This window comes from Danio aesculapii, chromosome 12 (genome assembly GCF_903798145.1).
Source record: "Danio aesculapii chromosome 12, fDanAes4.1, whole genome shotgun sequence".
Classification (NCBI taxonomy): Eukaryota; Metazoa; Chordata; class Actinopteri; order Cypriniformes; family Danionidae; genus Danio; species Danio aesculapii.
In genome coordinates, this window is record NC_079446.1 from 25,471,028 (window position 1) to 25,494,239 (window position 23,212).

Consider the following 23,212-nt stretch of genomic DNA (forward strand, 5'->3'; position numbering starts at 1 on the left):
AGAATACCGTACTGCGCATGTGCGTAATTTTAATTCACATTTATGTGTAAGATTTACATTGGTTGACATCGAGGTGTTTACGCGTATGATTCTGCAAATCATATGAGCAGTTTTATAAATGCCTGTTTTTTTATTATTATTGCTCACAATAATGCCGCATTCTTCATCATTCACGTCAATGCTGATAACGGGAAAATGTCCCGTTAGCTACAGATTTGCAGATGATCAGGATCTGAGGGTTTGGAAAACCTGTTGATATCGATTAACGTTAAATGAATGCTGAAAGTTGAGGATTTGGATTAAATCAGTTTGAGCAGCATTCAAGCCATTATATTTGAAAGTTAATAATAAATTTTGAGTAGATACAAATTTATTTTATTAGCATTTATTTCCATCTTTTATAATATTGTAATGGCATATAATACTTAAAATAATTAAATAGATAATACATACAAATATGCATTTTCAAAAAAGAAAAGATAAATGGCATGAAAAATATAAGAAAGGTGAGTGGTATATATATATATATATATATATATATATATATATATATATATATATATATATATATATATATATATATATATATATATATATATATATATATATATATAAGACTAAATATGTATATGTAAAAATATACTTATATACTATATATGTAATATATACTATATATGTAAATATACTATATATGTAAAACTAAATATGATTGTGTATGCTGTATATCGACATAGAAATAAATGACTAAAACTAAAAAACAAACATTCTAAAAACTCTTAAGTTCATAGTCTCAGCAGAAAATGTTTTGACAAAAAGAAGAAAAAAATATTAATATTTTACAAAATATTTTAAATATTAAAAATGAAAACCAAATTAAATAACCTAAACATTTGTTAAACAAACATTGTAAAGGAAACAAGCAAATAAATAAATATAGCATTGAAGTAATGTTATAAAATAATACAATGAATAAGAAAAACTATGATATACTTTAGACAAATAAATAAACCAAGTTTGACAAAAAAAATATAGAAAAAAGCAAATACATAACAAAGATAAATTAGATAAAATCAATAATAAAAAAAAAATGATTTATTTAAAAAGAAAAATGTAATTAATTTTGGGTGACATGGTGGCGCAGTGGGTAGCACTGTCACCTTAAGGCAAGAAAGTCACTGGTTCGAGTCCCGCCTGGGTCAGTTGGCATTTCTGTATGGAGTTTGCATGTTCTTTTTGTGTTGGTGTGGGTTTCCTCCAGATGCACCAGGTTCCCCCATAGTCCAAACACATGCAGTGAATTGAATAAGTTCGTAAAATCGTAGTGTATGTGTGTGAATGCAAGAGGGTATGGGTGTTTCCCAGTGATGGGTTGCCGCTGGAAGGGCATCCGCTGCATAATAACTGGATAAGTTGGCGGTTCATTCCGCTGTGGCGATCCCTGATCAATAATAAAGAGACTAAGCCGAAACGAAAAAATATATATTTTTATTTCTAAAATACAATACTATAATGATTAATATAAGGGATGTTTGTAGTGTTTGATAATAAGAGGCCTAATAATAATAATACTACTACTAATAATAATAATAATATTAACTAAATATTTTCAAATAACATTTAACCCAATTAATAACAATTAAGATGTTTGTTTGTTAATTAATTAAGATGTTTATTTGGGGTTTCGTGTAGGCCAGAAAACCCCTGCTCTAACAGAATGTCTATGATGTAAAACTTCTACACTCCATGCAATAAGTGTCTGGTCATCCCAGCTGGTAATACGAGTGGACACAGAACCAGCCTCATTTGGCTCCGTCTCAAAGCTTTTACAGCTACCTACACAGACAGCATCTTTGAACACAACCGACGACAATTAATGCTGTCTATATAGTCTCAAAGCTTTTACAGCTACCTACGCAGACAGCATCTTTGAACACAACCGACGACAATTAATGCTGTCTATATAGTCGTCGCACTATGTTCTGGGACAGCCCACAGTGTTCACGTTCATGCCATCAGCCCGGAGCTGCGCTGATCAGAGCACTCAAACACACAAACACACACAAAGTGCCCGACGCGGATGGAGTGATTAGCCCGCTGCCATGCACTCTTTCCCGTAGATGTCACGGGCTGCTGGCATACGTGGAAAAACACTCACTCCCGCTTGTGACCAGTTGCAACACGGAATGACATGAAACGAGCACCGCTACTCACCGGAGCTAACTTTTTTTCACACTGCTGTTTTTTTTTCTCTCTCCCGACTCGGCTAGTTTTCTAGCAGCCTGAGCTAACCGTACACCGGGCTGTTTTAATGTAATTATCCACACGACTTCACCATCGTGCTCAAGGATCTTTCGGCTCATGAGGCATCGACGAACACACGTCTTTACTGGGTTTTGAGGCCGACGACACTAAAATGAAGAAACAGTTTAATCGGATGAGACAGCTCGCCAATCAAACAGTTGGCAGGCAAGTACAGATTTCAAGTTTTTAGCTGCTTTTTGCCCTCTCACGGATGGGCACTGGCTGCTCTGTCATGTTGTTGTTATGTTATGTTGTTAAGGCGTTAGCCAAATTAACCAGCTGCCTAAAACAATCTTTTCTATTCACCGTTTAGTATAACAGCAACTAACTGAACAGTTAATTTTCATAGTTTGTCATTATTTCACTCCGCTTGCGCAGCTGTTTGTCCGGACAAACTCTGATTTGTATAAATGTTGGGGTAGATTTGAATATTAACTGTTGTTAGGATTTGTTGCGGCCTCGTTACTGTTTATTTAATACTAAATCTTAAAGGGACATGGTTGAAGATAAGCTATCAGTTAAACTAATCAAGATAAATGTCTGATTGATTCGTGAATGAATCATTCATTTGAGTCGAATCTTTTTGGGCCATCAAATATATGTTCACAATCCTGTTCGATCTTTTTTTTATGAATCGACTGAACGATTCACTCATGAACCAGTGCAAGTGATTTACTCCTTTAGTGTAACTACAGCTAATTAAACAGTTGCATTTCTTCATTGTGTGACTATAGTATACTTCAATGATTCAAACTTAATATTTTAAAGCTATAAAATATCTTACTACACATAGAAAACCACTTAAAAGTGGAATGACAAAAGAGTAAGTAATTAATGACAGAATTTTCCAATTTTGGCTGAACCAACACTTCAATATATGGAACAAAATCAATGCCAAAAGTATTGAATCAAAAAGCTTGTTGAATAACACAAACTAAAAAAAATAAGTTCTTGCATTTTAATAACTTGTTATTCAACAAGCTTTTTAATTCAATACTTTTAGCATTGATTTTGTTCCATATTAATATATAGGTACGATTTGAATATTAACTGTTAGTGGGTTTTGTTTATTGCTGTTTACTTAATACTAAATCTTGATATGTCAACCTACTTAAAATGGATTGTTCACCCAAAAATGCTAATTCTGCCATAATTTACTCACCCTTGACTTGTCCCAAATCTGTTTCTTTCCTTATTTTCTCTTTCGTTTGAACACAAACGACGATACAGTGAAAAATATTTGAAACTGGTAACCATTGACTTCCATTGTATTTGTTTTGACATCCTACTATGGATGCCAATGGTTACAGACAGTTTCCAACATTCTTCAAAGTATCTTCTTTTGTGTTCAACAATTTAAAATAATTCAAGCTGGTTCGGAACAAATCAAGGGAGAGATAATGATGGCAAAATTATTATTATTTTTTGGCTGCACGATTCATTTAAGTGTAAAGTCTGAATTATGCTAGTCACAATAATCAATATATTGATTTATCGCAAAATACATGGACATGACCTCACAGATTTTTGGTGATGCAATATATATCACCCATACATACATAAAACTATTCTAGCAACATTCTAGCTGATTGCACAACCTCTCTATCTCTATTGGAGCGGTCGGTGTCAGTAAGGTTAAAAACACTTTAGTATTTACTATAAATTACTATAGTACGCTTTCATGTGGGTGTCTTACAACTGAAAATTGATCTGGTAGCAGATATCGCAGCCTCAGTTACTTTTTACCTTGTGATTATTCACCCAAAAAGGTTGTGTCATTTCAAACCAGTAAGACCTTCGTTCATCTTTAGAAAGGGTCTTGAATTGTTCAAAACCCAAAAAGGAACCAAGAACATTTTCAAAACACTTTCATCAGTGGTTCAAACTTAACATTTTGAAGCTATAAAATATCTTTGTTCATATAGAAAAACAAAAGTGAAATGACATAAGAGTAAGTAAATAATGACAGAATTTTCCATTTTGGCTGAAACAACACTTTAATATATAGGTATGATTTGACAACTGACAATAGATCTGGTAACAGATATCGCAGCCTCTGTTACTTTTTACCTTGTGCTTTTTTGTTAATATTTATTATTATTATTATTTATTTAGGATATGCCGTTTCACATTCTGATTCCAATGCCTAGTTATTGAATTGTTAAAATGACTATAATTAAATGAAACATTCTTAAGAATAAAATATGATGTGTTCTTCAGAGGAGTGTACTTTCATTATGATGCTATTATATAATGAGTTGCATAAAACGTGTCTTGAAATCACAATTATGTCAAAACAATACAACAATAATGTTTATCACAATATATTTAGGTGCAGTATATCATACAACAAAAATATATGTCATGACATTGAAAGATTCTTTCAAATACTTGAAAGTTCTGAAGAAGTCTTGTGCACTCAGAAGTAAAAGTGAAACCGGTGCGCAAATCATTTTCATGATCATATCGCATTTTAAAATTATGATTAAGACAAGCATTTGATATGTTTTTTTTTTTTCATAGCGAACACAAAGTGTTGTGCATAAGAATAAATGTTTACTGGGTCAGTATAACTACTCTAGCCTATATAACATTGAAAACAATGCAAAAGGGAATCGGATAATGACAAAGGTCTCATTTTACCAGTGAAAAAATGGTCTAATAGTGTTGACAAATGACAAGCATATGTCTCAAACATAATAATTCAACTTCAGAATTATGAATAGTTGTATTCTAATGTCATCACTTTACTGTGAATTAACAACCAGGACTTTTTTCAAAGTCTTCATTTAAAGTCCACCATTCAAAGTCTATACAAAATTTAGCATTTTAACTAAAAGTAGACCTACAAACAGGCCTCATATAATGATTGTTGTTTTACCATATACAGTTGAAGTCAGAATTATTAGCCCCCCTGATTTATTAGTTTATTTTTTCCCCAAATTCTTTATAACGGAGAGAAGATTTTTTTCAACACATTTCTTAAAACGTCTGTCTGTTGTGTTTTCACATTTTTGTTTGTTAGGCATCAAGAGTCCTTTGAGCTCATACTTTGTATCCTACATTGAAATGGCATGTGCACGGTCATCACTTCTGACTCCTCTGACTGTTGATAAAGCCTCAAACTGCATTCTTCATTCTGCTCAAACTGCTTGAGGGTAAATGGGCCTGTAGATTCTCAACTTTCGAGGATTGCAGGTCTCTCAGGGAGGTGTCAAATCCCCTTTTTGTCAAGCAAACAACAGTTTTTATTACTTCAGGCTTTTTAAGTAGGGCCAATACTGACTTGAAATGAATTCGTATCAATTACACTTTTTTGGACAGACCTAAATGAGGTGGATATTGTGTAACATTCTTATATGGGAACTCCTTTGAGTAATCTCGCTCAAATCAATATAATCAGACATAATAACTTGCATTTTTTTTCCTCCAAATGTGTAGTGGGTTTACAGGATGCACCCAACCATATCTCACACCAATTCATAACTTTTTGATTTAATGGATGATTCATATGAATTTGTATGATCTCATTTGTACATTTAATATATTTATTTATTTTTAATTTATGTAAAAATATACAATCACAGTATAAAGAAGAAAATGAAAAATAAAAGACATATACAAAAGGGGTATCCACTTGTTAAATGTAACGTCACGCGTTGGCTAGGCATGGGCCGGTACAAAATTCTGACGGTATGATAACCTTGGATAAAATTATCACGGTTTCATGGTTTGACGGTATTGTGATTACTGCACTAAATTATGTTCTTATTAAATCTCTGAGTAAAAAACAAAAACTTTTTTCCCCTTTGAACACAATATATTTTATTTTGAGAAACATTTAAAATATTTTGGGGTAAACGTGTCCGGCTGAATAATTCAAATGGATCATTGACTTCTGCTGTCTTCATTTGTTTCTAAAACACACATTTCTTTACAATTTAAAATACCATTTTTGGATATCTTTTCTGCTGGACATACTGTACTAAAAAAACAAACAAAAAATGTAAATAAAAAAATGTACATGTACCTTAGGAACAGTATAGAAGAAAATTTTGGCGGTTTTAAAACCTTAATTTTTCCAAACCACTGTATACCTTAAAACGGTTATCGTCATGCCTATCATAGGGATGCAGCCATAAACTGGTTTCACTATTAACCGCGCCTTCATTCGTCACAGTTAGTTAATTGTAAAACCTTTTCAACACTGTGTTTCTGTGAACAAAACTGCTGCAACTAAACTAGGGATGTCAAAATTAATTGTTTTTCGGTGCACTGCGATGCAGATGCAAACAATTCGGTATCGGTTCAGTAATAATCATAACCGGTTATTATGTACTGACGTCATTTTACTCATATGCGCTATGTCGCCTTAGCTTACTATGGCGAGGTTGGCGAGCGGCCAAGCACGAGTATTTACAACACTCCAACTACTTAAAAACGCAGAAACTGTGCACAATTTCCCTGCATGTGTGTTTGGTGAATCAGTCTTTCACTGACACTTACAGCTGAAGACACTATTTTCACTGCGATTGAGAGAATGAAAGTAAACTCAATTTCTCTCTCGCTCTCTCACTCACTGCGGCCCATTTGACCTGCTGGCATGACTTTTCCTCTCCTTTCGGCTGTATTACAGCGATACATCTGGATACAGACTCGAGCGTGTGCCTGCAGAGTTTTCTCCACCGTGTCTATCATGGATCAGCTGTGATCGCCGCTACCGCTTATCAGTGTCACTTATCTGTGAAGAGCGCAAGAGCCAATCGCAGCCCTCTCTGTTGAGCGTGTGACCAAAGGGGTGTAAGAGAACTTGGTAGACAAGGATCAGAAAGCGAGAGGGATATTTATATTTGTTTATTTGCTGTAAATGTTGTTTAAAGGTACAGTTTAAATATCTCACTGTTTGTATTAGATGACAAAATTGTATTACAAATAGTATATAAATATATTTATACATTTTAATACAAGATTTGCTGCTGTGAAGAAAATATAAAACTGTTTTTGGAAAGCATCATTGATGCACCGAGATATCAAATTGAACCAAATCGATGGCATGATGATCATAACCGAACCGTGAGACCAGTGTAGGTTCACAACTCTGAACTAAACAAAGTTACACCAACTGTGTGCTAGTTTAAAGTTCCGAGTTTGTACATCAAGGCGTATACCCACGCACACTGGATTAACTACGGCTGAGGCTATTACCTAAGGGCCAATCAATCACATTTTGCGTCTTTTGCACGTGCAAGTTCATTAATTCTAATGGAGGTGCATGACTGAAAGAATGGTGCGAGCGCACCACGAGTCACAGGACTGATACTCATACTTGTATGGAATATACACATTTCTACTCCAAAAATACCAAACAATTTTGTGATATCAAAAGTGCCTTTTCAGAGGTTCAGCAGCCTTTTACTTTATTCTCTTTAAAAGGGAAATACTTGGCTAATATAATGCTCAGATTTACATTAGACAAATAGTATTTTTTATTATTTTTTTTTATTTTTATTTTTGTTATTATTTATTATTTTATGTATTTATTTATTCATTGTCAGTTTTTTTTTCAGTTTAAACTTATTACTTATGTTTATTTTTTTTAAGTCCAAAGAGAAATACTAGTACTAAGTACTATTGTTCATTTTTTGATACTATTTTGTGCTGTATTAATTAGTTACTGAGCAGCAATAAATAACACTTTGAATTATGAGTTTTTTTTTATGTGATTTTCTAAACTAGTAGTGTTTTGAGTGCATAATAATCATGATAACCATGAAACCATGATTGTTCCACAGATTATAATCATCCCTAGTCATGCAAAGTGACTTCCTTGGTCCAAGCGCTCTATCAAATCGTATGGGGAGGCTCAACAGATGGTAATAATAATTATTTACAAAGCAATGTAATACTTACGAAAATCACGATCACAATATATTGATCCATGCCTATATCAGATGGCCAGAAAGTGATGAAAAAAATGTGTGATATGACTAAAAAGTGGTCATAATTAAATATTTTCTCAGTTGAAATGAGTAGTGGTCTGGAGCTGGAAACAGTATTTCATTTGTCACGACTTAACAAGCGGATAAACATTATCACACCTTAAAGGAAAGATGATTTAATTTACTAATTTCAGTTGTTTTTAAAGTCTTTTTTTGTAATAGAGTTAGCAGAGGATGTTTCAAAGTAATACTGCATTTCAATAAGCAAGATCTAAAATAAAGAAAATACGTTTCCTTCTTATGTAAAGCCTCTGTTTTACATATAACAAAACCAAACAAAAAAATACCCCACATTAAGGAAAAGTCTTTATCAAGATTCTCAATTACAAAAAGGAAAAAGTCTTTCCAAAGCAAATTAGAATAATATCATTGCCAGAATAAATGAACAAGAGACTCTGGGTGTTGCTTACAAAAGGAACAGTTGTAAAAAGGAAGTATTGATGATGGATAATTCTAAATGAAACGTCTTTAATCTTATTTGTAGTTAAGTAGCTATTTGGAATGAGACATATTTTTTCTATGAATATCAGGAACAAAAACTCTCCAATAAAAAGTAACATTTGGAACTGATATACTTCCATTCAGAAATAAAGAGCCATTTGTACATTCCAGTATGAGATTTGGTGGCATGCTTCCTTTTAAAAATCATACATTTTTCATACAACTGAATTTGTATGAAATAGGCACTTAACTGACAAAATGTAAAATGAGTTCCGTTTTCTCATGAGATAGGGCTGGATGCACCTGCCTGTCACCTGTGCTGCTCATTTAACAGGTCGTTGTTAACCTGACCTTTAGCATCCATGTCCTCAGCTTCATTCTCTTCAAATGTGTGCAATTCGATCAGCCACCAGAGACTTTTGGCCAGCTTGCTAACAATAGAACAGTATAAGATGAGAAACAGCATAGCTAACAGTTTACTGGTGTTCACGCTTAGCCCAACAGGGGCAAGGCCATTCCCTTTCAGTTCAAAAGTAGATAATGAAGGTAATTAATAAGTTTGTTACAAAGTTTGGAATAGCAGGAACTTTTTAGCCCCCTCAATCCTTCTGAGCCTCAAAAAAAACAATGTTTCCCACAGCCCAGTATTTTTACTGAATTTAAGGTGTCAAATTTTTGAAGATAGTAATGGATTTAAAGGGATAGTAAAACATTTGCAATCCTTTGCACACCCCAGAACCTATTTGTTGCTTTTTTACATTGAACACAAAAGAAGTTATTTTTAAAAATGCTGGTTGCTAACACCCATTGACTTCCATAGTACTTTATTGAAGTACCCTATGGCAGCAACCAACATCATTATTCAAACTATCTTCTTTTGTGTTCAGCAGAAGAAAGAAACTCATAAAGGTTTAAAACCACACAATGGAAAATAAATGATGTAATTTTCATTTTTGAATGACCTGTCCGTTTAAGTCATCATTTGTTTAAAATGTATACCAATATCAAGCATCAGGCAAAATGAATGACTTCATTAATATTCATGACCCTGTATCTATGTCCCAAATATTAATTTTTAAATGCCAGTGGTCTAGCCAAGAGCTTAAAGGGATAGTTCACCCTAAAATGAAAATTTTCATGAGTTATCTAAATCTGTTTGAGTTTCTTTCTTCTGTCGAACACAAAAAAGATAATTAAAAGAAAGCTGGAAACCTGTAACCATTGACTTCCCTTGTATTTGTTTTTCCTGCTATCGAAGTAAATAGTTACGGCTTCAAAATAAATTATTTAGTTTTCAACAGAAAAAAAAAGAAATAAAAAATAATAAAGAACGTTTGGAACCACTTGAGGGTGAGTTAGTAAATAATAAAGAAAATTGCATCAAAAAATGGTTGAACTATACCTTTAAGTAAACCGTTTGACCTTACTTTGGCCATATCTCAGGAGTGACAACTGTATTTAAATACTGGAATAAGTTCCTTCAGTTATCCCTTTACGTGTTATAACATGACTCACTCCCAAAACTCTGGTGATTGACATCTTGGGAACCATAGCAATGTTCTGGCACCATGCGTTTTTGGTAGTAATATTATGCTATTTTGAATAATGTTACAGTGACCCAAGATTTGTTATGTTCAGAAATTTTAACACCGTCACCTTCACCAGATGCAGATGTTTGCAAGACTGCTTCAGGGAATGCTCTTTGAGTGTTGTCATCTCCTTTTGAAAAAATATGCTAATATAGTGTTTAGGCAATGGTAAAATTGTATTTGATTGGTTTAGTAAAACTGGCAGGTTCAGGTTGTGTTATTTTGGTATGTGGCTTTTTTTGTTTTTGTTTTGTGGGTTAAAGTTTATTGTAGACATCATCTTGTTTGCTTTTTTTTTTTTTTTTTTTTTTTTTTTTGAGAAGATCTGACAACATAAGTGAAATGGTACATTTATAATAACACCCCTGGACTTCACTCAACATACGATTTTTAACAACCATTTTTGTCAATATCAATAACAATTAATCTGTGAAGGTTATTCCGCTGAATAAAAAGTTGTTTTGGGAATCTTCAATCAAAATCTGACCATTTGATGTTTTAAAATGAAGATATTTTAAAATAAAGATCAAAACATGCAGCTAGGCCTGGGCAATATGGCCTTTTTAAAAAATCCCCAATTTTTATTTTTACAAAAAAATCTGTTTACGATTTATATTACGATTTAAATCGGAGTTGAAGGTTATTAACCCACAGTTGAAGTCAGAATTATAAACCCCCTGATTTATCAGCCCCCCTGTTTATTTTTTTCCCCCAATTTCTGTTTAATGGAGAGCTTTTCTCAACACATTTCTAAACATAATAGTTTTAATAACTCATCTCTAATAACTGATTTATTTTATCTTTGCCATGATGACAGTAAATAATATTTGACTAGATATTTTTCAAGACACTTCTAAACCGCTTAAAGTGACATTTAAAGGCTTAACTAGGTTAACTAGACAGGTTAGGTTAATTAGGCAAGTTATTGTATAATGATGGTTTGTTCTGTAGACTCGAAAAAAATATCTTAAAGGGGCTAATAATTTTTACATTAAAAGTGATTAAAAAAATTAAAAGCTCTTTTATTCTAGCTGAAATAAAACAAATAAGACTTTCTCCTGAAGAAAAAATATCAGACATACTGTGAAAATTTTCTTGCTCTGTAAACATCATTTGGGAAATAAAAAAGAAAAAACATTCAAAGGGGGGCTAATAATTCTGACTTCAAATGTATATAACCTCATCATAATTCTAGTTAGAGCATATAAAAATGCTTAAGAAAAAAGTTGTAATTTAAAGATCAAATTTCTCAAGCTCTATTTATAATTTTATACAAGACTTTTATAATAATATTATAAATTACACCATTTATTTGAACATTTTTATAGAAAAAAACAAAGGCTGCTAGGTACTGCATTTGAATTTAAATGTACTACTCGACTGTTAAAAAAGTATGTTCTATACAGTATTAATGCGAGTAGTATGAATGGATCTCGGATGCACTACATCCGCTATTTTGTCATCATCATGTGACCTGCCTGAGTCAGTTGCATCGCTTCACTCCCATTCCTAAATTCTCTCATGGTGCATCATGGGCGTCAATGCGACGCACACTTCAGAATCTCGCCGGAACCAGTAGGTGGTCTGGGTACTTCTCACATACTGAATTTTGAATTCTATGAATTTGGACATACTACTTGGCTCACATACTGTTTTAAGTGTACTAAATAGTATGGAAGTATGCGATTTTGGACACAACCAAATACTATCGAAGTCAATGGTTACAGGTTTCCACCTTTCCGTCAAAATATCTTCTTTTTTTTCTGTTGTGCAGAATAATGAAAGTCAAACAGTTTTAAAACAAAATGCTGAGTAAATGCTAACAGCTTTTACAGTTTTGGGTGAACTGTCTCTTTAATTTACATGTAACATCTCACATGAGGATTTCTGCCTATTATATTAAATTAATTTGTAATAAATTAAATGGTTGTTTTGCTGCCTCAGATGTGTGTTAATGCATCTATTTTTAAATCCCAAAATGCCTATTGGATATTCAGAATTCAATATTCTGAAAACACAGAACATATGTAAAACACTGATGATCAGCATGTTTCTGATCTGGAGATACCTAGTTCCCTGTGATTTCTTGCAAGACACTTCCAAAAAAGTGACAGAGTTTAAATATGCTGTTGACGTGAAGTTCCAATCAAAATGCTATAGACTTTGAGGAAATGCAGTTTTTACTTTCTGAAAGTTAATTTGTTGTGGAATGTGTTTTCACTTCTGTAAAGTAATAACAGTGTGTACAGAATATTATTAATCAGCAAAAGGTGAAGTGACAACTAAATTGGATGTAGCCTTAATTGTGTTCAATTCTGTTGTTAGTTTAGCAGTATGATGAAAGATACAGTATTGTCCTTTAGATCACATCTAATACGTTCTCCTTTTAGTTTTTACATTATTTCGAAAGGAACATTGAGGGACAGTAAGATCTGGTAGTTTCTATGTTTTAGTTTATTTTTATTTGTTTGCAAAAGATATAAATCCTTATGCTCAGCAATGATGTAGTACATTTTAAAGAATTTTACTAATGATTTCATGTACACACATTATTTTGAATTTTATGTTCATCAATAAGTCATGAAAGTAATATTTAGAAACAGCAATTATTGTAATAAATAAATTAAAAAGCATCATATTAGGATGATTTCTGAAGGATCATGTGAATACTGGAATAATGCTTGGTGAAATTAGCTTTGCCATTAAAAAATAAATGACTTTTTAAAATATAAGAAAATAAGAAAACAAATATTTTATTGTAATATTACATGGTATTATTGTATTACATAATTTTTGATTAAATAAATACACCCTTAAGCATAAGAAACTTATTATGAGAAATGGTAACATTTAAAGTGTGTTCAAATTAAAACTGAATGTGATTTCTTACAATAATACAAAAACACATCAAAGCCCTTCGTTGACTATGGCCTTGTAAACACAATTGCTTTACTTGCAGGATAAAAGAAAATTCAGCTGGAATTCTCATCTCTTCCTGAATTTATTTTACCAACAATAAATCACTTGACTGTGATGCGGAAAGCAGACCTGAAGCGGTTTAGGGTCGGATGGACGTAGAGAAGAGGGGGGTGGGGGGTGTGGTGTCGAAGTGGCTGGACGCAGGGCTCCACTGGTCCCTTGGTTCCTGTGATTGTGAGGAGGCAGTACACTGTGTTCGGCATGCAGAGCCTCAAAGGAAATCTCTCCTTATTCTTTTTTAAACAGGAAGTCGTACTGAGGAAGTTTCGTTTCTATGAATGAACTCTGAGGCAGATCCAAAGATGAGCTAGGCTTTAAATCCTGTAAATGGTTAGTTCACATCCAGAATTTATTTATTTTTGTTAATTTACTCAGTACTTTTTCATCCAAGATGTTCTTTTCTTTTTTGTTTAGTTGTAAAATAATTAAAACATTCCAAGATTTTTCTCCATATAGTGGACTTTTATGGTGCCCAGTGCAACTTCAAAAGAGCTTTAGCAAGAACCCAGTTAAAGAATAATTGTCTTACAAAGGAAAACATTTTTTTTTTCTTCACAACAGCTTGCATCCTAGAGCTAGTGCAGATGTTCTTTTATGGTTAAAGAGTACATAAAATACAATTTTTTGGGGGAAAAATTTACCACTGATTGTTTGGCTAGGTAAGACCCTTATATTTCTTAGCTGTGACCGTGTAAAGCACTTTGAAGCAGGTTGCAAATTACAAAGGGGTTCAATGGGGTTTAACCCTCCTAATTAAAGAAGGACAACAAAACTAGATGTGTGGGGGAGTCTGGAAAATATTTTGGACTGTTCTTTATCTGAAATAATAATAGTTAATATGTAATATTGACCCCCCCACCCTATAATGGTTCATACCATTGCCAATGCAAGATTTGTCTAGCAGAAATGCAGAAATATATTCAGTCAGTGGTCTGAAACAAGCAGATTCTGCTCACAGAAAAGCATTGTAAGTGTTCAAAAGAAACTTTTTTTCTATTTCTAAATTGTAAACTGTTAATATCTACATACATACTAAAGGTAAAGTCAAATTAATTTAATATTTATAAAAATATTTTATTACATCACAATAAGGGTGGTAATTTATGCCCATCATTTTATTGTTGAAGGGGTACAAACTTGTGACATTTCTGCATATTACATCATTTTATATGAAAATAAATAGAAAGAAAGAAAGCTCAAAATCATCTTTACCTATGAAAACACTGAAAATAAGTTTGAGTAATGAAAGAGATGTTATCAAATTAAATATATGAATTTGAGTGAGTGAGGCATATACAGTTGAAGTCAGAATTATTAGCCCCCTGAATTATTAGCCAATTCTTTTTCTAAATTTCTGTTTAACGGAGAGATTTCTTCAACACATTTCTAAACATAATAGTTTTAATAACTAATTTCTAAAAATGTATTTATACAATTTATTTTATCTTTGCCATGATGACAGTAAATAATATTTGACTAGATATTTTTCAAGACACTTCTATACAGCTTAAAGTGACATTTAAAGGCTTAACTAGGTTAATTAGGTTAACTAGGCAGGATAGGGTAATTAGGCAAGTTATTGTATAACAATGGTTTGTTCTATTGAACAAACCATTATACCATTAAACCATTAACAAACCACTATCGAAAAAAATTAGCTTAAAGGGGCTAATAATTTTGACCTTAAAATTGATTTTAAAAATTAAAAACTGCTTTTATTCTAGTTGAAATAAACAAAAGACTTTCTCCAGAAGAAAAAATATTATCAGACATGCTGTGAAAATTTCCTTGCTCTGTTAAACATCATTTGGGAAATATATATTAAAAAAATAAAAAAGCAAAGGGGGGCTAATAATTCGGACTTCAACTGTATATAAAAAATATAATTTCATAAATGTTCTCGTTTATTTTGTGGTGTCACAAAATACAATGTTTATGGTAATGCTTTTTCATAATTTATATGAGCAACAAAATTGCATGTCATTGCAGGATGCAGACAGAAACAAGAATAGCAGCGTCATGAGAGTTGCAATTTAGAAAGTACAACTGTGTGGTGTACAGGTGACGCTCATCAGCACCTGCATTCAATGACCTCACTCCATTCCCATTGCTCTCACCCATTGACACCAATGTGTGATAAATTAAATTGTTTATGCATTGGTTATCTAAATATGACCAATCAGATGGGGTCTTACTATGTTTAGCCCCACCTCCCCAGGAGTTCTGCTTTTGGCTCGAGTGGCCCAAAGCAAACAGAGCTGAAAATAAACACTTTTGACAGGAGACGAGACAAGAGAGGAAAATGACAAGAGCTTATCAATCAGAGTCAGAATATCTGCTGAGAGTTTCACTCATTCATAGTGTTTTAAAGACTAAATGTTACACCTTGACACAGCTTTTTTTTAGTCTGAATTAGAATTAATTAAAACTGAAAACAATACTTTACCTCATTTTAATATCATCAAACAAATAAATTTAACACAAATAGCATTTTTGAAGGGAAATCTTATATTGTAAGAAATATCGTTATCGCAGTACTCCACAACATCATCGCATATTTGTTCAGTATAATATATATAATATTAATTGATTGAATTTAAAGAAATTGTACTATATCATGTATATAAGTGTTTTGTCAAATCGCCCAGCCTTAATATGTATTACACAAAATACCGATAAAAAGCTTATCTTCTTGCTTCGAAGCTGTACTGAAATTTGCAATCTCCACAGAAGTCCCCTATATAGAGAAAAATCAACTGAAGAAATAAATAAGTTAACATCCTGGATGACAAAGGGGTGAATAAATTATAAGGACTGAATTATAAATTTAATTTCTTCTGGAAGTAAAAGTAATCTTGTTACTTAACATTCTAATATGACTTTCTAAACTGCATAACACTCCGTCCCAAGGCACATTAGTGCCACTTTGCCTCACAATTTATCAGAAGACTAGAACCACCTGTCAGTTTGCTGATAATGCAGATCTGTTGTGAGCTCAGGCCTTTCACCGGCCTCGTGTGCTTTGTGTGTTTCAGCAAGATTGAAGCAATTAAAGTAGAAGCATAGCTGTTTTAATATACCATTACAGAAATCAAGCACTCAGTGAGTACATTTACATGCACATTCTAAAACTGACTATAGGCTACTCTGTCTGAACTAGTTTGGATTTAAACATTATATTCACTTTGTGTTTTTATTAAAAACATATGGTATGAGGTAATTCTGTTTATATTGATTTACAATAGTTTAATATGTGTTTATAAAATGGTATGAGGTAATTGTCTTTATATTGATTTACAATAGTTTGATATGAGCTTATCTAAAAAAAAAGCAGAGTTGTGAGCTGCTGCTGGTAAAGTACATGATTCTGTGTATTCTAAACATGAGTCATTCTTTATGACTCTTATATTTTCTTATTGAGGGCTTTAAAAGAACACAAAAAATAAAAAGATGAATGTTTGAAAGTATTTTGTGAAGTAGATTGTGATGCGACGCTGTTTGAATGTCATATTTTTTCACACCCATTTTTAAAATATATATATATATATATGTGTTTTCAAAGCATTTAATATGAACATTTTTACTTTTAAAAGTGCCATATAATGAAAATCTGGATCTAGCATAGATGAATAATAAGAGTTCAGTACATGGAAATGACATACCGTGACCTTCAAACACCATTGTTTCCTTGTTCTCATATAAATCCTGTGATTGTCAAATCCCTGTGGAAAAACAGGTAAATCAGAACCAAACACTGACTCTGACAATTCAGACAGGATCATTAATATGCTTGCCCCGTCAGCAGTTAATTGGCTGCAACATTATGTAAACTGAATAAAGCAATGTTAATTTTTTCGCCTGGAAAGACGGATTATAAACTTCTTCAACTCTCCCAAAGAAGGTCTGTTTAATTGTATCTTTTGTAGTGTTAATTTTTTTGCCATGGATGTTTGTAATGAGGCAATAAACACATGTAGACTGCTGAGAATAAGTGTTTAATACACATTTATGCATTGTGTCATATCGCTAAGCTCTTACTATCATTTTACTGTCATAAAAAGATGGCAGTAAACTTCAAAACCTCTTCTGTTTATGTGGAGGTTAATATTAATTTTTACCAAATATATTTAAACCACAAAATACAACTCTAAAATATATCATCTAGCCCTTCTGTCAGCTCATTAATGTACACATTCCAAATATGGTCAACTAAGCTTTACCTATAACCCTACATATTAAAACACAGTTAAAAATGCTGTGTTTCACACATTCAATTTGTGTTAGGACAACATTAAGGAATTAAGTTAACTTATTCGTTTTTACAAATTTAAGTGGTTTGAACACAAAACAATTAAGTTGTTTCATCTCATTTTAAATAAGTAGTTTGAACAAGCAGCAAACATAATTTTTGAGTGGTCTTTTTAAAGGGTCTTCATCCACACTAGCTTCCTTAATTATTTTTCAAGTATTGCTCATCCACACTGAAATTACTGAATATGTTTACATCCCTTGTATACTATTATCGAAAAACAACTGAGTAAATTCTCTGTCTCCATTTAGGCCATAAGGTGAACCTAGAAAAAGAGTCTAGAAATTGATTTTCGTTCCCACACCTGGGCACTACTTTTTTAAGTATAGAAACATAGACAACACCCTAATGGATTTCATGTTAAAAGTTCTCCATAAAAAATGCTGCAGTTTGTTGTCAGGAAGCAAAAATGTGTATAATTAGGAATAAAAAAAAACAAACATTTATAGATGTAGCTGCATATATAAGACAAGTATTGGTGTATTAATCTACTCAATTTTGAACTATGAGCATGAAATAAAGCATTTTGTTTTTTAAACGGACTTCAACTTCGCAGATTGGCACCAAATAAAACTGAAGAAGACATTTGAACTTAAACATTTTTGTTATGTTTTATTCATCAAAATGTTCAGTAGGCACTTAGAAATCACACAAAATGAAAAAAAAATTAGTTTTAGGTCCAAGCTGGCTAAAATGACTTGAAATGCTGGACTGCTGCACAAATTTTTCAATAATTGAAGAAATACCATCTGGAATGTGCGCAAACTGACATCTTTAATAATGCTATTACGATCAGCCAAAACAATGGTGTTACTACATCACCTGCCAACCTTTTTTAGCTGAGTGCTTCACGACAACTAAAATGTGTTGTTGTTGTTGTTGTTGTTGTTGTTGTTTTTTTTTTTTCACACCACAGATAGAGGCAGATATGGTGAGACAAAGATGCAAGCCAAAACATGTGTGGTCGTGTAAACGTATAAACCCATTTTCTTTTATCAGCATAAAGGTCATAAATGGCTTAAAAAGAAACAGATGGACACATATATTTGTGCTTATAACCGCAGTTTCACCCAGTAAACACCTTAGCCTGCATTCTGACAGTTCATTGAATATGTGTGATGTGTGACAGGAAAGTGTTCTGTGGATTAAAACACATTTAGGAGAACATAATACATTGTACAATTCCATTTTTTAATGAGTCTTTTCTATTAAAGCAGGAGACGAGGGTATATCCGTTTTCTGCTAACATTTTAGAATAATGTGAGATTTTGAATCCTTTATTTAACATTGCATCTCTCACAATATGCTATATGAGTGCTTTTCACCACCAGGAAATAACCTGATTTTTGTTTTAAATGATAGTCTTGTGAATGTGGTTTACTTTTATTGCTGGGTTATTGATTTGCATGCAAACCAGTAAAGCGTGTTATTTCAATGAGCTGATTTTTGGTGGTTATCAGAGCTTTAACAGTGAACTTGCTTTATACAAAGATTTAGATTACGAATATAGCTGATCAAAATACTTGAAGTTTTGATTAATCAAATACTCATCTGTTGATATTAGTATGTGATGTTTAGCTTGAACCATTAATGAACAAAGTGCTTCTGGCTATGCACTAGCTATGTGTTTATTTACTTATCTAAGATACCTCAGAGGTTGGATTATCTACACTCTCAGAAATAAAGGTATACCATGAGCTCTCACTGGGGTGGTATCTTTTCAAACACATTTGTACTTGAAGGGTCCATATTGGTGCCTCAAAAGTATGTATTAGTACCTATTTTGAGAGGAACACTTTTGTACTTTTTAGGTACTAATATATACCCTTGAGGTATTAATATGGACTTTTTAGGTACACTGTAAAACCAAAAAAGTTAAGGTAACTCAAACCATTTAAGTTCAAAAACTAATCCTAATGAGTACTGTGAACTTAATCCATTTGAGTGAACGAAGCAATTTGAGCATAGTAAAACCCAATAAATGAAGAGAACTCAAACCAACTGAGTACTGTAAAACCCAATAAGTTAAGGCAACTCAAACTGTTTGAGGAAACCGATTGCTACAAGCCATTTGAGTTAATAAACTAATCTATATGAGTACTGTGAACTTTCTCCATTTAAGTTGAAGTAATGAGGTGTTTAACTCGTTACCTTCAACACTGAGTTCAAAATCCTTTTCAAATGAGTAGAATTAACTTTCAGTAAATTTTAAATTATCTACACATCGTTTGATAAAGTTGACTGTTGGGTTTTACAGTGTACAAGTTTGTAACTTTTGAAAAGGTACCACCCCTAGAGACAGCTTGCGTACCTTTATTTCTGAGAGTGTAAGATAAAAATTTCATTGTTGTTTGATATTCTTTCTCATGGTCTTCCTTTTCTTAGGCTATCTAGTTACAAATCAGAGAGAAACTAACCGATGAGATTAAGAAAATATTTTAACCGTATATATTAGGCTAATACTAAAGCAGATTTGCAAATGTAAATTAAAAAATCTAATAAATCATAATAAAAATAAATCATAATAAATAATAATAATGTAATATTTATCCAAATGACCGCTTTCCAGTAAAAATGCATTTATGAATTGTTTTTTTTTTCTTCAATTAACAATTGTTGAAAAATAAATATAAAATATAAAGATTTATTATAAAGATTAAAAATAAATTAAAACGTTGACAAATTAAGTATTTGATCAATTAAAATTGCAGTGAATACACTGATTGATTCAAAATGTCTGTGAAAATATATATATATTTTTTTGCAAGAAATTCTGCCCAGTTGAATATTTTGTTCATTACAGAATTCTTAAAAAAGGGTCATGGTTTCACATAAATATTAAGCAAGGCAGCTGTGTTCAGTTGACTTAAGAATTATTTATTTCTTCCTATAATATTTAAATGATCAGCTGACACTGGAGACCGAAATAAAAGACTGTGACCAAATATTATTTCACAATATTAAATTTTTACTGTATTTTAATTAATTAGTAGCATTGCTAAATGCATATAAAACGGTTGTTTTCAATTAAATAATATTTCACAGTATTACTATTTTTACTGTGATTTTTTTTTTTTTTTTTTTTTTTTTTTTTTTTTTTTTTTTTTTTTTTTTTTTTTGACCAGTTAACTTGGCCTACAAAAAAATGAGCTCTGGAAAGCTTTTGTTTTCAGTTGTTCTTTACTTGTGACATCAAGAACTTGATTCAGACACACTTTTAGATGTTTGGATTGGTTGCAGCCTTGTAGTTCTTTTTCTTGTCCTCCTGTGCTAATTGAAAGCAGCTGTCCTGCCCTGTCACGAGGATACAGCCGTGCACTTTTGGCAGAGCGAGGAACTGGATCTGAGATTTGTGGGTAACATGGCAGACTAAAGACATGAAACTCTACAAAATTCCACTCTTAAGCTTTGACCGATCATTTTTCAGTTATTCAGAATCAGACCCCGTGTTCTGCTTTAACCACATTAGACGAGCTTCATTAGAAGCCAATGCTAATCACCCCGGCTCAATTGCTGCTCATTAATATCAATGGAAATAATTGTTTTATTGCTTTTGGATTACAAAAGGAAAACATAAGGGCTTAAATTGTAGACAGATGTGACTGTAAATAAATATGTAAATGACAATATGCTATTTAGCTTTAGGTTGAAATGCAAGAAAGTACAATGAAAATAATAGTCACAAAGAAGATGCAGATTATTTGTTTTAGGCATCATTTGTTCATCAAAACCTTTACATGACTGCTTAATAAAATTAAAAGAAATGGCACCATTAAATATAATTGAAATAAATGTGGAAGCAAACAATATTAATAGTAAATATTTTGTGAGCACCAAATAACCATAAACAGTGATTTCTGTGGATTGTGCTGTTAGATGTCCTTTAGATCAGTGCTCTGACTGGCCATACCGCTGATATAAAGAAAATGCTTTTTACTATTTTAAAAGGTGGAAGAGCTACTAAATATGCCCTGCCCTAAATTGTTAGCACATCGAACATTCCAGTGCACTTCAAAGGACCTTTAAAGGGATGTCAAAAGTGATTAGATCCAGTGATCATGCTCTTTACCGAATACTTAGACAGATCCACAGACATGGGAATATTTCAAAAGCTGCATGGAAGTGGTGATCATTGTAGCCAATCACAGTCACAGCTATTGAGCATATGAACACAATGGCCAATCAGCAGTGTTCAAGAATCAGCTTAGCTGTGCTTAAAATGCAAGTGGGAAATGCTGGTATCATCACAATTTTTGTATTTTTCATTTCATTTCAGTACCGACTGTTACTGAAGTCACTATTTTTTTAAGATCTTTAGACCTTTAAAGGTATAGTTCAACCAAAATTGAACATTTTCAATAATTACACAACCTTATTTCGAACCTCTGAGAATTTTGAAAACCAATTACGATATTTAGATGAAATCCGAAAGCTCTCTCATCCTCCATAGACAGAAATGGTCCTGAGACATTCAAAGTCTAGAAAAGTATCAAAAAAGTGACCAAAACTGTCCATGTCTTCAGTGGTTCAATCGGAGTATTATGAAGCTAAGATAATACTTTTGTGCGCACATTTAAAACAAAAATAACTATTTTGGTCGAACAATTTCTTCACCTTAGTGTCAGTATATTCATGATCAATGTGCTCTGGTTATTCGATTTATAACCAGAGCACAGTCGGTGTGCGACTTCCTCTGAAGGTAATATATCTATTGACATATGGTCGGTTTTGAAGATGTTTTGGGCAACGAGTTGTCATTATTTCGGTCTATAGAAGATCAGGAAACTCTCAAATGTCATTTAAAATATTTTCAGGTGTTTGGATTGACATGAGGGTAATAACATTTTCATTTTTGCGTGAACCAACCCTTTAAAGGTGTAATAGATTGTCAATTTTTTAATTAAGTGGTCCAAATGTATTATTATTATATTCTGTGAAAGATATAAGACCTAGGAAAATTTGTCCAATCAAAACATTATGATAGGCTATCCTATCTATTCAGACAGAGAATGGCAGGCAAATATCAACAACCTGCCTTCTTTTTTAAAGTTTGGTGCTGTAATATGTAGTAATACTATGAAAATGTTTTATCTCTGATGAATGTTACGTGGGCGGCGTAGTGGTGCAGTGGGTAGTGCTGTCGCCTCACAGCAAGAAGGTAGCTGGTTTGAGCCTCGGCTGGGTCAGTTGGCATTTCTATATGGAGTTTGCATGTTCTCCCCGTGTTCATGTGGGTTTCCTCTGAGTGCTCCGATTTCCCCCACAAGTCTAAACACATGCTTTATAGGTGAAATGGGCAAGCTAAACTGTCCGTAGTGTATGTGTGTGAATGAGAGTGTATGGGTAAAACAAATGCTGGATAATATGCTGCATAAAACATATGCTGGATAAGGTGGTGGTTCAATCCTCTGTGGTGACCCCTTATTAATAAAGGGACTAAGCTAAAAAATAAAATAAATCAATGAAAGAATGCTGTGATGTGTTGCAGTGTTGTTGTCTTTGAATGTTAATTTGCAGAGTGGCACAGGCTCTCAGTGCTATCATGCTAATGTTAGCTTAGTTAGCATAAATTGCTGACTTCCAGAACTCTGAAA

At 32.6% G+C, this 23,212-nt stretch overlaps 1 protein-coding gene across 2 annotated transcripts in view; it reads left to right on the forward strand.

The window, feature by feature from the left end:
* Nucleotides 1–2,010: 2,010 nt before the first annotated feature.
* Nucleotides 2,011–23,212, forward strand: part of arhgap17a (Rho GTPase activating protein 17a) — a 76,140-nt gene continuing 54,938 nt past the window's right edge. Inside the window, exon 1 of one of the 2 annotated variants that reach the window (XM_056469408.1) lies at nucleotides 2,011–2,466. In XM_056469408.1, coding sequence (XP_056325383.1) covers nucleotides 2,414–2,466 — 53 coding nt within the window. In that variant the 5' untranslated portion in view covers nucleotides 2,011–2,413. The remainder of the gene's footprint in view (nucleotides 2,467–23,212) is intronic. The other variant, XM_056469409.1, reaches the window with a different exon arrangement.